The 12,634-nt window shown below is 47.0% G+C and overlaps 2 protein-coding genes across 2 annotated transcripts; one reads left to right on the top strand and one right to left on the bottom strand.

Moving 5' to 3' along the window:
* Positions 1-475: 475 nt before the first annotated feature.
* Positions 476-4,927, bottom strand: LOC108008702 (sodium/potassium-transporting ATPase subunit alpha). Its single transcript, XM_017072598.3, has 8 exons — positions 4,475-4,927; positions 3,861-4,414; positions 3,138-3,285; positions 1,507-3,081; positions 1,362-1,453; positions 1,090-1,264; positions 788-1,026; positions 476-729 (listed from the first exon to the last, which is right to left on the bottom strand). The coding sequence occupies exons 1-8, from the start codon at positions 4,748-4,750 to the stop codon at positions 606-608; spliced, it is 3,183 nt and encodes a 1,060-aa protein (XP_016928087.3). The 5' UTR covers positions 4,751-4,927; the 3' UTR covers positions 476-605.
* Positions 4,928-7,188: 2,261 nt separating this feature from the next.
* LOC108010070 (5-oxoprolinase) lies at positions 7,189-12,136 on the top strand. Its single transcript, XM_017074884.4, has 6 exons — positions 7,189-7,683; positions 7,741-8,053; positions 8,632-9,394; positions 9,514-10,529; positions 10,670-11,870; positions 11,926-12,136. Exons 1-6 carry the CDS (start codon positions 7,239-7,241, stop codon positions 12,073-12,075), a joined length of 3,888 nt encoding a protein of 1,295 aa, XP_016930373.3. The 5' UTR covers positions 7,189-7,238; the 3' UTR covers positions 12,076-12,136.
* The last annotated feature ends 498 nt before the right edge of the window (positions 12,137-12,634 follow it).

Here is a 12,634-nt window from a genome sequence, read left to right on the forward strand (position 1 = left end):
TAATACAGAATCGCACTCTCTGGGGGGTATGTCCTTTATACCTATTAGTTCCGGAGATCCAGTTTTATCCGGCACACCCTTCTCTGTGGCTGCGTTTTATGCGCTACGCTTTACTATCCACAAAATAGCTCAGGTGAGCTCAGATATAAGCAGATTGCAGTATTAAACTGGAAAGTTTTATGAAACCTTAAGGTAAGGACAAAATAAGGAAAATCCATTCATTTAAACACCTGGAAAAACATACCTATATTTTTTATTGTTTAAGTGCTACCCCTAACACATATATAGGTTCCTGCTTAAAAATAAAATACTTTTTAATGTTTAATCTAAAATTTAAATTTAATTAAATTCTGATAAAAAGATGGAGCTATTATCAATAAAACTAAATCCTACTTATAAAAAAAACTAGCTTTATAGCTTATATATAGCTTTGTCACACTTAAAACCGATCAATCTATGACAAAAATCATAGACATATCTAAATATTTATCTCAATATGGGCCACCTATATAGATTTCTAGATAACGGTATTGGCATAAATGAAAATTCCATCTTAACTACCTTTTAGATATACTATTTCTCCGTGTGCATCAATCTTTTCCCGCTCAATACATAGTTGCCAGCTCGAGCCAACTGTCGGGGAAAAGTCGGAGGAAGTATCTGCGGGCGCTCTCGAGGAAGACCAGTAGAGCCACGAACGGACAAATGGTCCACAGGAAGTGGCCGAAGCTGAAACAGTGAAGAACCCATGTCAGAGTGCAGAGGTCAGGCTGCCAGAAACACCCACTCTAGTTCGTTGGTTCCGTCCTGACGCAGGCAAACAGTGACGTCCATGAGGCACATCACCACGCAGAGGCAAATCAAATAGACGACCGCCAGATTTAGCCGCCAGTTGCCGAAGCCATGGGTGAGCAGATTGGCACGTCCGGTCTTGGTCAACACCAGGTTGGTGCACTGCATCGTGATGAGGCTCATCAGGCAGAGGGAGGACACCTGGCACTCCAGTTGCTGGCGAGCTTCGCTGCTCTGCGGGAGAATCGGAGTTGGACAGATTGCCGGTAAACATACTATATATGGAGTTATCTCTACCCATTCCTGGCCGTAGGAGTCGGTGATGTCGTGGGTCATGTCGTCGTGCCACGGGATGTGCAGACCCACCAATGTCCTGGGCAGGAATCCCTTGTCAGCCATGAAGACGAAGTAGGTCATGAAAACAGCAGCAGCTTCGATGGTTCCCACAAGGATGTGGGACACAAAAAGTAGTCTAGAGGATATGGTTTGACAAAACATGAGAATGTGTACACAATATTCGAGAAATATTTTCATATATTTCACATATATCATCTTTAAAGAGCTTGTACCGACTATTTAGCAGGAAGTCATCGTAAACTTTGGGCATCTGCAGCATCAGCTTCTCCTCTGGGGGCTCATAAATTAAGGTCATGGCAGGTAGCTGTGGGAAAACTCGGTCATTTATAAGGCCACATTTTATGCGACCCCACTTACCAAATTCACCAGGAAGGCGAGTGTGAGCTCGTCCATGATATGGATGTGAAAGGGAATGTGGAGCAGGAAGAAGGTGGAGACCACCAGTATGTTGGTCGTGTTGGTGGCCAGGCAATAGGCCAGAGCCTTCTTCAGGTTCTCGAACAGCAGCCGACTGTCGCCCACAACACTGACCAAGGTGGCAAATGAGCTGTCCAGCAGGACAAGATCGGCACTGGCCTCGCACATGACCGCACATCCGTATTTGGCCACCGCCACTTGGCCGCTCCTCATGGCGGGCGTGTCATGGAGCGTTCCCCCGACGACGGAGACCACAGCTCCCAGCCGGCGACAGGCTTCCACTATCCAGTGGTGCTGCTCCGTGCTCGTCCCGGCACACACCAAATCCCGTTGAGCCAGGAGAAGCTGTTCGATGTGCCAGCGCTGATGATGGGGCTTCTCGTCGGCATACTGCGACATGTCCACTATGTCCGTTGTGGTCGAGAGACGTCTGTACCGGGTCAGCAGAGGATCCCACGGTGCCGAAAGGATGCCCACATCCATGGCTAGAGCCTTGGCCATGTTGCGTTTGCGTCGCGTGACCAGGATCAACTTGATGCCCGCCGATCTGCAACGAACCACTGCCTTGGGAATGGTGCTTCTCGGCGGATTGTACGTGGCAATCATGCCCAGCAACCTCAGCGAGTAGGTATCCACTGCCAGGTAGTCCCTGTACTTGTACTCCCCACCCTCCACTCCTGCATTCGTGTTCACCTGGGAGAAGCGGCGGAACTCCAGCTCATTGCTCAACTCCTTGTAGGCAAAGGCGCGGACATGGCGACCCGCCTCCAGCAGCCCATCCGCCAGGCCGAGAATGATCTCCTGCAGCTGGTCATCCAGTGGCAGCTCCTCGTCGCGAATGGCGAAAGTGGAGCACCGGCGGATCACCACGTGGCAATGGCCCTTCATCAGCAGGATCAGCTTCAGCTGGCCCTCCGCATCGCGAGTGCGGTGCACCGTCACCTGGACCTTGTCCGTACTGGAGTAGTGTTTGTTGGCCACCTTTTCGTGATCGCGGCGCAGTTGATCTATGTTCGGCAGGATCATCAGACCGAACTTTAGCAGGGCAATGTCCAGGATATTGCCGTACATGTCCTTCTGCATCTTGGGCACCCCGACGTTTCCGGGACAGATGACCGCATCGTTGCAGAGCACCGAGGCACGAATTAGCTCGATAAATCGGGGTCCCTGAGCATTCACATCCAGATTCTCGACGGCAAGTAGACCCATGTCCACAAAGATCTCCGACACTCGCATGCGCCGCTTGGTCATCGTCCCAACCAAGTCGGTGACTATAACCGTGGTGAGGCCCACTGTGGTGGCGCTCAGAAGGTTCCTCACGTGGCACTGCTTCCTCCTGACTTCCTTCTTCGTCGTCCTCATGCCCCAGTAAAGGATGATGGGCAGGTACATGGGTGTCAGGGCAACCAGAAGCGAGAGATTGACTTCATAGACAATTTCTCCACGCTGGAATCCGGAAGTGATGAGCAGCAGGAAAAACAAGATAGCAATCACCAAGAGCGTGTAGTAGGCAACCTAGAGGGTTACAGGGGTGAGATGGGTCATTCTTGGGTTCTTTGGGTATCGCTCACCTGTTTCTGGTGCCCCTCCGCACGACTCACAGGGCGCTCCTGGAAGCTGAGTGCCGTCATCGCTCCCACATCGGTATTCTTTCCACAGGCTATGGCCACTCCGAAGCCATAGCCCTTGATCGCATGACTGCAAGCAAAGCCCACATTGCTGGAACCCCATTTCGTTAAGGGTTTGGAACTCATGATAGAGATCTCTGATTTCTAGAAGTGTCACTTGGGCAACAGATTTCTTTGATTGCTAAAAAATGTAACATATTAATGGTTTATGCTTAAGTGCTATCCATAAAATAAAATCTTATTCTCACCCTTTTTTAATAACAGTCAAAACCCCTACCAAATTTTTGAGTTTTAATGCTGCTGGTGACGAAATTCTCTTTAAAATTACTCATACGACATGTATGCCAAATATAATTTTGTACAACAAAATCAATATTCCCTCTCCAACTCTTGAAGGACCTTAAAATTTGCAATAGGAATGTGGACCACCCAAAATTGCTTTTGAGGCATTGAACCCATAAACAACGAAGTGGACTGATATGATTAACTTTAAATATATTCAAAAGCTCAAATGAATAAAATCAATAGAATATATATAGCCTGTCAATGGATTTTACTTTAATATCCCTTATTTCTGTTTTTAAGGATACAGGTATAAATTATTTATTTGAAATCCTTTTTTCAATAAAGCTTAAAAGAACACAATTTTAGGCATCCTTTATGTACTCAACTCGGGAGTACCTCTGGCGTCCCTCATTCGGCAGAGGAGTGATTTGCACGGGTTTCGAGTGTCCTGTCAACGCAACGTTGTTGAGCTCCAGACCCGAGCAGCTGAAAAACCGCAGATCGGCAGGAAGCCGCTGACCATAGCTGATGGGCACGATGTCGCCGACTACCACATCCTGTGTGAGGATTACCTCCTTTTCCCCATCCCTTACCACTGTGCAATACATGGGCATCAGCTCATCGAAAGCCACGACCATTTCCTCATGGTCATCTTCTTGCAGATAGAGCACAATGCCTGCGAGAAAGAAAAAAACGAGCAAAATGATGCCCGCCACCAGAAACTCGGGATCCACTTGGCCTTGGATGGTCGAGTTAATTTCAAATATGTAGTATATGGCAAAACAGGCAATGGAACTCAGGAGGGTGACAATGCCCAAGACGCTGAAGCAGTTCTTTATGAACTTCCAAAAGCCCACATCCTGTTTAAGGGGAAGTGGTAGTACGTTCTTCCCGTTCCGAGCCAGCTTTTTCGCCGCCGCCTCGGAGGTCAGACCCTGTTTGGATGATTTCGTTATTATATCATTATAATATAATCGCGATGTTGCGTATCTCACCTGGGAGACATTCGTCTCCAATCGGGCGCAGAGCTCGTGAAATGGCCAGATGTGCAGATATGGGCCGTAGTACTCCAACCACAATTCATTCTCCGTCTGGGGCACTGCCTCCGCCTCCGCCTCCTTTTTCTTCCGCCGGCTGCGACAACACTTCCCACTCCCACATTTCGAGATCTTTTTCAGCCAGAGCACCATGCTAACGGAAAACTCTAGGCAATTTGTGGAGCTGTGTTTTCGGCTTGTAGAACTGGCAAAAATGGCTCGTAAAAATGCCATCAATGTACCCACATAAACCAGCCGGCAACTCCCACTGTCACTTCAGTCACTCGGTTGGCCCGGGGTCACGGTTCACGGATATTAGGGGTCATAACGCTGCCGGGAAACAGAGTAACAATCTCAACTGTTCCGCTGGGAGTCGCAATCGAAATCGCAAATCGACTCGAATTGATACGCCTCCCGTCCAATGCCCGCCTTTCTCCTTTCTCCCTTCTCCTTTCTCCAGAGCAAACAATTGCGCTCAAAGGCCGATGCCATTGATATTGACACTGACTTGCTGGCATGTTCCACACGGCGTATTTACAAGCGGACGGAATGCGCTCTTTATGGCCTCGTTTAATAAGTCATCAAATTTCATTGCTGCCAAGTAAAAAACAGATAAAACATGCATTTGCATATATTTATGGTTTGCGGGGGCCATGATTGAATCGAGAAAATTCAGCATGTGCGCTCAATGAGTTCGAATTGGAAGCAAACTATACTGGCGGATGATATGTGGCATAATTGGCTGACATTGGGTTCGATGGGGGAAGGATAAAAAAGGTTTCACTTTTCAAGCCAATCCAATCGGTTTTTTTTTTAAATGCAAATAGTATGGAAATTCGAAATGGATAGTAAAGTCTAGGCTTGCACACCAATGAGTAGGGAATTAAATACAAAGTATCTATTATACGCTCTTGCAGTCATATTTCTATGTGGACAATTGTTTAAAAAGGTACGTGCGCACGAATCCCTAGAATCTGCATCTATAAGCCCAACTGTTTAGTTTTTATAGTTTTCAAGATCTCGGATACGGACAGACGTATGGATGGGAAATCATACAGACAGAGATGGCTTGATCAAGAATAAGTATAAACAGATATTGGGCTAATTAAGGCCCTAATTGATGATGATTCTGTTTGTCAAAACCTACTTGTCAATGTACCTGCCTTACAATTACTTTAAAAGTTATGAGTAAATTATTAGAGGCATAGCAACGTTTCTTTTAGTTATTCAATGTATTCTAGAGTTCATGAAATTCATAGCCAAATTTCGCATGACTCAAATTCTAATTCCAATTATACTATCTGCAAAAAATCATAGCAAACTGTCGGCTGGCTCCAATTCTTTGAATTATACTATCTGCTAAACGACCATTATTTATAAATCCGGGGTTCAAGGAGGTGGTGCATTTTGCAGGCCATCCTAAGTCCACTGCTTTATAGTATACAAAAAGTGGACACCGTAATACATCAGCAGGCAGAGCTTAAATTGAATATTGAAAGGAAACTGCAGACCTTAGATACCAAAGTAGAAAGTGAGCTTACTGGAATTAAGAAATCCATAAGAGCTCTAAGCTTTTCTCTGGAGTCAAAGCCCATTAATTCAGAAATCCCACAGAATTTCGAAAAAATCGGGAGCAGATTCTTCTACATAGAAAAACAAATAAGAAAGAATTGGTTCGCAGCAGCAAACACATGCCGTAAAATGGGAGGATACCTGGCGACAATCCAAGACCAGGAGGAGATGACTGCTATTGCTCAACAACTCCCACGTGGGGTATTTAGGCTGGACATCACGGACCTGGCCAAAGAAGGAGAGCACATTTCCTCACTTACCGGAAGAAGATTCCCCTTTTTTAATTGGAAGAAGGGCAAGCCGGCGCCTATCTACGAGCACTGTGTTAATTTATACACAAATGAGATGTGCGATTCCAACTGTAACTCAGAATTTTTCTTTATTTGATTGATGTCAATTTATAAGATATCCTAGAAATCGAAGTGTACATTGGTTAGATATTTTCAATTCCATTTAAATTTCTTTTCATAATTGTATTTTTTGTACGGCACAATAATAATAATCAATGAAATTGTCTCAAATATAAGAGAACTATTGTTAGCCAAGGTATAAAACTAAAAAAATGTTGGGAGTTTCTCAAATTATTTAATGAAAATAGTACGTTTGTTTGAGGGTTCGCAATCCCATAAAAACTTGTAGATATTTTTACAAAAGAAAACTTTCCCTAAAATTACAAAAAAAAAATTTTGAAAAAAAATTTATTGAATAACATATTTGTGAAACTAAAAACCACGATAATAATTAAATACTTAATTAATTATTTAATTAATTAACCATCATTTCTCACCATTTCCAGGATATCAACACATGAAGCATCATACATAAAGATCAAAAAATGGAGTCCTCTCAATTTAGAAACTAATACGCGATCTACGAGAGTAGACCAATTTTTAAGATTCTTCTCAGAGCGCAGAAAAATGAAAAATAATAAAATCTCTGCTATATTTTCTCATTCTCTCTTGAATTCTCTCTCGTATTCTTAATCAGCTGATCACGATCAAGAAAGCTTTTACGAGCTTTTGGGAGAGAAGAGATCGGTATATATACCATAGTATCGACCACCTGTATATATACTGCATGTGGCACTTGTTGTCCGCTCAGTCTTAATTTTCCAATCCCCCTCGGAACTCAAAACAAGGAACATAACATAATGTCGGGCAACAAATACTGTTTCGCCATCGACCGCGGAGGCACTTTCACGGACGTACTGTGCATCTGTCCCGGCGGAAAAGTGCGCACCATGAAGCTGCTCTCCGAGGATCCGGAGAGGTATAGCGACGCCCCCCGCGAGGGCATCCGCCGGATCCTGAAAGAGGAGACCGGTGAGGACTTGGCAGCCAGCGGCCTGGTGGACACCTCGAAGATCGGTTGGGTTCGCATGGGCACCACGGTGGCCACTAATGCCCTACTGGAGCGCAAGGGTGATCCAGTGGTTCTGGTGGTGAACAGTGGCTTCCGCGACCTGCTCTACATTGGCAACCAGGCCAGACCGAAGATCTTCGACCTTAACATTCGCAAGCCGGCGAATCTGTATAAATCCGTAGTCGAGGTGGACTGCCGCATAGTTCCACAGCAGGCGGATCGCTGTGAGCTGGGTCAGTATAATATCTCTATCTCTCCGACCTCCATTGCTATATCGAATATCAACGCAGATCACAGCTGGAAGGTGCTGGAGGGTGTGGCCGGCACCAAGTATCTGGAGGTGCGTCCAGTTGATGAGGTTACGGTACGTCAGGCCCTCTCAGCCGCCCGTGAACAGGGAGTCTCCTCGGTTTCCGTGGTCTTGGCCCACAGCTACGCCTGTCCGGAACACGAACTCCGGGTGGGCGCCATCGCCCGGGAGCTGGGCTTCAGCCATGTGACGCTATCCCACCAGGCAATGCCCATGTGCCGGGTCGTTGCCCGAGGCTATACGGCCTGTGCCGAGGCCTACCTGACACCCCATGTGGATCGCTACTTGGCCAGGTAAGTGCATCTTATCTCTGGTGAATAAATTTGCCAGATGACCCAGCTCTTTTCGAGCCCAAACATGTTTTTTAGAGAGTCATAATAAAGATAAGCTTTTAGTCAGACTGGAAGCAAAATAAAACCAAGCAAAACAAACATACAAAGCTGAGATAGGGTTACGTAAAGTAAACAAATCTAGAACAAAAGCTTTATACAAATGTTCGTAGCTTATATGGGGTTCTCGACTCATTAATACCCTTTAAAGGTATACAAAATTAAAAAACCCTTAAGCTCCATTCTGTTAAACATTTTGTTTTAAAGTTTCGGTGCAATCTTTTATAAAAAATAAAATATAGAAAGTTAAAATGATTTGGTATATACCTATATAACCTTTATAGGGTTTCATACACCTATCTTATCACCATACACCCAAGTTCCCTAAGATATAGAGGGTGTAAAAACAAATGCGCGCTCTCACTGATTCCATTGTCATTATACAGTGGTGGCTTAAATAATGGGATCACCATTATATTTATAAACTAGATTCTGTATTTATAGTAATAACTCTATTCTAATGATGTCTGCCCATTTCATAGCTTCAAATCTGGCTTCGACAAGCAGTTGGAGGGCGTGGATGTGCTCTTCATGCAATCGGATGGAGGTCTGACCAATATGGAGAACTTCCGAGGGGCGCGTGCTATTCTTTCTGGACCTGCGGGAGGTGTTGTGGGATACGCCCTAACGGGAGCCCGGGAAACGGATCTACCCCTTATCGGTTTCGACATGGGCGGTACCTCGACCGATGTGTCCCGCTATGCCGGCACCTATGAGCACGTCATCGAAAGCACCACGGCGGGGGTTACCATCCAGGCTCCTCAGCTGGACATCAATACCGTAGCTGCAGGCGGTGGATCTCGGCTCTTCTTTCGATCTGGCATATTTGTGGTGGGTCCTGAGTCAGCAGGTTCTCATCCGGGACCAGCTTGCTACAAGAAGGGAGGTCCACTAACGGTCACGGATGCCAATCTTATATTGGGACGCATTCTGCCGCAATACTTCCCGAAGATCTTTGGTCCGAAGGAGAACGAACCGCTGGATCATGATATCGCCAGGAGTAAATTCGTGGAGTTGCAGGCGGAGATCAATGAATACCTTGAGGCCTCGGGTGATAATCGAGTTCTCAGTGTTGAGGACGTGGCTCTCGGCTTTATTCGCGTGGCCAACGAAACCATGTGCCGTCCTATTCGTGCGTTGACCCAATCCCGAGGATTGGACACTGCCAACCATGTGCTTTCCTGCTTTGGAGGAGCCGGTGGTCAGCACGCCTGCGCCATTGCCCGTAATCTGGGAATCGCCAAGGTGGGTAAAGATTTTGATTTCCACTAATTCCATTATGAAGATTATGAAGGGAAAACCATTTAGGATTCATCTAAATCTTTATAGTTTTCTGATATTAAAAAACGAATATTTTTTTCCAGGTTGTGGTCCACAAGTACGCTGGAATACTATCTGCCTATGGAATGGCTCTGGCCGACGTGGTCCAGGAAGTCCAGGAGCCGAACGGCCTGGAGTTCAGTGATGCCAATGCCCAGCAGCTGAAGGAGCGATTGGATACTCTATCCCAGCAGTGTCACAACAAGTTAGCTGATCAGGGATTCAGACGGATCGAACTAGAGCCCTTCCTTCATTTACGCTACGAGGGCACTGATGGTGCCTTAATGGTGGCTCCGGCCACTGGAAAGCAGTCATCCGCTTCGAATCCTTTGCTAGCGGCCTATGGGGACTTCAATGCCACCTTCCTGGAACGCTATCGCACAGAGTTTGGATTCGTATTGCAAAATAGACGGATTATTGTGGATGACATTCGCATTCGAGGATTGGGCAAGAATGAGACACCACCGGAGTCTGAGATTCAGGGTGCCTCCGAAGTGACGCCCCCGGCGGAGTCGAATACCCGGTGTCGTCTCTACTTCGATGAGGGCGGCTTTGATGCTCCGATCTACCTGACCAAGAACCTCCTGGCCGGACACAAGATCACTGGACCTGCGGTGCTCATTGATCAGCTCTCGACCATCGTGGTGGAACCAGAGTGTGGTGTCCAAGTAACCCCATTCGGGGACCTCATCATGGACGTGAAGACGGGTGGCAAACATGGCATCAACGCGGACTTGGATCCAGTGCATCTGAGCATCTTTAGCCACCGCTTCATGAGTATTGCCGAGCAGATGGGCAGGGTGCTCCAACGCACTTCGATTTCCACCAACATCAAGGAGCGCCTGGACTTTTCGTGTGCCCTCTTCGGACCTGATGGCGGCCTGGTCAGCAATGCTCCCCACATTCCCGTTCATTTGGGTGCCATGCAGGAGACCGTCCAGTATCAGTTGAGGGTGCGTGGGGAGACCCTGAAGAACGGCGATGTCATCCTGGCCAACCATCCCTCCGCCGGGGGATCTCATCTTCCCGATTTGACCGTCATCACACCAGTTTTTTATGAGTAAGTAAAACAAGATGCTTTATAAAACATTTTTATATTTTTTCATTTTAACACATTTGTAAAGCGAATTGTAAAATCAATCACCTTATTTATTAGGTAGTATTGTTTAACATTATTAAAAATTCAACTCATCTTTCCAGGAACCATCCGCGTCCCGTTTTCTTTGTGGCCTCCCGTGGTCACCATGCGGATATCGGTGGCATTACTCCGGGATCCATGCCCCCGCACTCCACCTCGTTGGCTCAGGAAGGCGCTGCCTTCAAGTCCTTCCTCATTGTGGAGAACGGGCTTTTCCAGGAGCAACAGATCATCGAGCAGCTGACCACGCCTACGGCCGCAAAGGGGGCAGTGGGCACTCGCAACCTGAGCGACAATCTGTCGGATCTGAAGGCCCAGATCGCAGCCAACCACAAGGGCATCCAGCTGGTGGCGGAGCTGATCGATAGCTATGGACTGGACGTGGTGCAGGCCTACATGTCGCACATCCAGAAGAATGCCGAATTGGCGGTTCGTGATATGTTGCGTCAGATTGGTCGGGATACGCTGGAGCGCACGGGATCCACGGTGCTGGAGGCAAAGGAGTTCATGGACGACGGCTCGCCCATCGCCCTCAAGGTGACCATCGATGCGGAGCAGGGATCGGCTCTGTGTGATTTCACCGGTTCTGGGGTGGAAGTGTGGGGCAACTGCAATGCTCCGAGGGCAATCACCTTATCCGCCCTGATCTACTGCCTGCGCTGCATGGTGGGTCACGATGTGCCCCTCAACCAGGGCTGCTTGGCACCCATCCAGGTCATCATTCCGAAGAACTCCATACTGGATCCCTCTGAGGGAGCCGCCGTTGTGGGTGGCAATGTCCAGACATCGCAACGCATCGTGGACACGGTGCTGAAGGCTTTCGGTGTGTGTGCCGCCTCGCAGGGATGCATGAACAACATCACCATCGGGGACGAGACTTGGGGATACTACGAGACCGTGGCCGGAGGAGCTGGCGCCGGCCCCGGCTGGCATGGAGCCGGCGGAGTGCACACCCACATGACGAACACCCGCATCACTGATCCGGAAATTCTTGAGCTGCGCTATCCCATGATCTTGAAGAGATTCTGCCTGCGCACCGATGGCTCCGGCGGACGAGGACAGTTCAACGGAGGCGAGGGCGTGGAACGGGATCTGCTTTTCCGTAAACCCGTCACCCTGTCCGTCCTGACGGAGCGACGCACCCTTCAGCCCTACGGTCTCGCTGGCGGAGAACCTGGCAAGAGTGGTCGCAATTTGGTGGTCAAGCGGGATGGTCGAGTGATTGCTTTGGCAGGCAAGACCTGCATCGACGTGGAAGCTGGAGTATGTATTATTGTGGGATGAACTGTGTATTCGAATACTAACGAATCTTTTACAGGACACTTTTGCAATGAAAACTCCGGGCGGTGGCGGATTTGGACCAATTGAAGATTCTAAATCTGAAGATGGCTTGAATCAGGAAAACATTAAGAGATACGTGGAGCGCGGCACTGTTTTCAACTACCTGCAATCCCAGGAATCTGCATAAAAATTGTATTTTGTTTTTTCGTGTGCCATATTATATAAAGTCCTTTTATGTTCTGTGTTTAGATCAAGTTATTCTACCGACAAAAAAATACATAAAATAATTCCTAATCAGGTGGATACAATTTTAAATTTAAAACTTTAAACCCACACAAAAACGAATATCTATAAATTTTTTTACGTTTTGGTACCTAAATACTGCAGGAAAGCGCATTTACTGACCACTTATATAAAACAAAATGTATGTTTGTGGGGAAGACAACAAATATGCCACCCTTATATTTATAATTAATAACGCACGAATAGGTTATATTAAAATGTATAGCTTTTATTCGGAGCGGCAGACGGATTGTGAATGTGTAAAAAGCTTGGCTCCAAGATCTTCATATAGACATATGCAGGCTTACAAAGTAGTTGCTGAATAGATAAGCGACAGCTTTATGGGTATAAGAAAGAAGGCGAAAGATAAGCAGAGAGCGATGCAGGTGCCGTCGTACACCTATGCGCGCATGACTAGGCGCTGGCGATCTGCTCCGAACAATGTATTTTTAATTTAAAATCAA

The sequence above is a fragment of the Drosophila suzukii genome, chromosome 2R (genome assembly GCF_043229965.1).
Source record: "Drosophila suzukii chromosome 2R, CBGP_Dsuzu_IsoJpt1.0, whole genome shotgun sequence".
In the NCBI taxonomy this organism is placed as follows: Eukaryota; Metazoa; Arthropoda; class Insecta; order Diptera; family Drosophilidae; genus Drosophila; species Drosophila suzukii.

What these genes read in the sequence shown, in the direction of transcription:
- LOC108010070 (XM_017074884.4), top strand. Translation starts at nt 7,239, where the DNA reads ATGTCGGGCAACAAATACTGTTTCGCCATCGACCGCGGAGGCACTTTC. An exon ending in GTGGATCGCTACTTGGCCAG is followed by an intron (nt 8,054 to 8,631) that starts GTAAGTGCATCT and finishes CCCATTTCATAG; the next exon opens with CTTCAAATCTGGCTTCGACA. An exon ending in GCATCGACGTGGAAGCTGGA is followed by an intron (nt 11,871 to 11,925) that starts GTATGTATTATT and finishes AATCTTTTACAG; the next exon opens with GACACTTTTGCAATGAAAAC.
- LOC108008702 (XM_017072598.3), bottom strand. Translation starts at nt 4,750, where the DNA reads ATGGCATTTTTACGAGCCATTTTTGCCAGTTCTACAAGCCGAAAACAC. An exon ending in CAGAGGTACTCCCGAGTTGA is followed by an intron (nt 3,286 to 3,860) that starts GTACATAAAGGA and finishes ATGGGGTTCCAG; the next exon opens with CAATGTGGGCTTTGCTTGCA. An exon ending in GACTTCCTGCTAAATAGTCG is followed by an intron (nt 1,265 to 1,361) that starts GTACAAGCTCTT and finishes CATATCCTCTAG; the next exon opens with ACTACTTTTTGTGTCCCACA.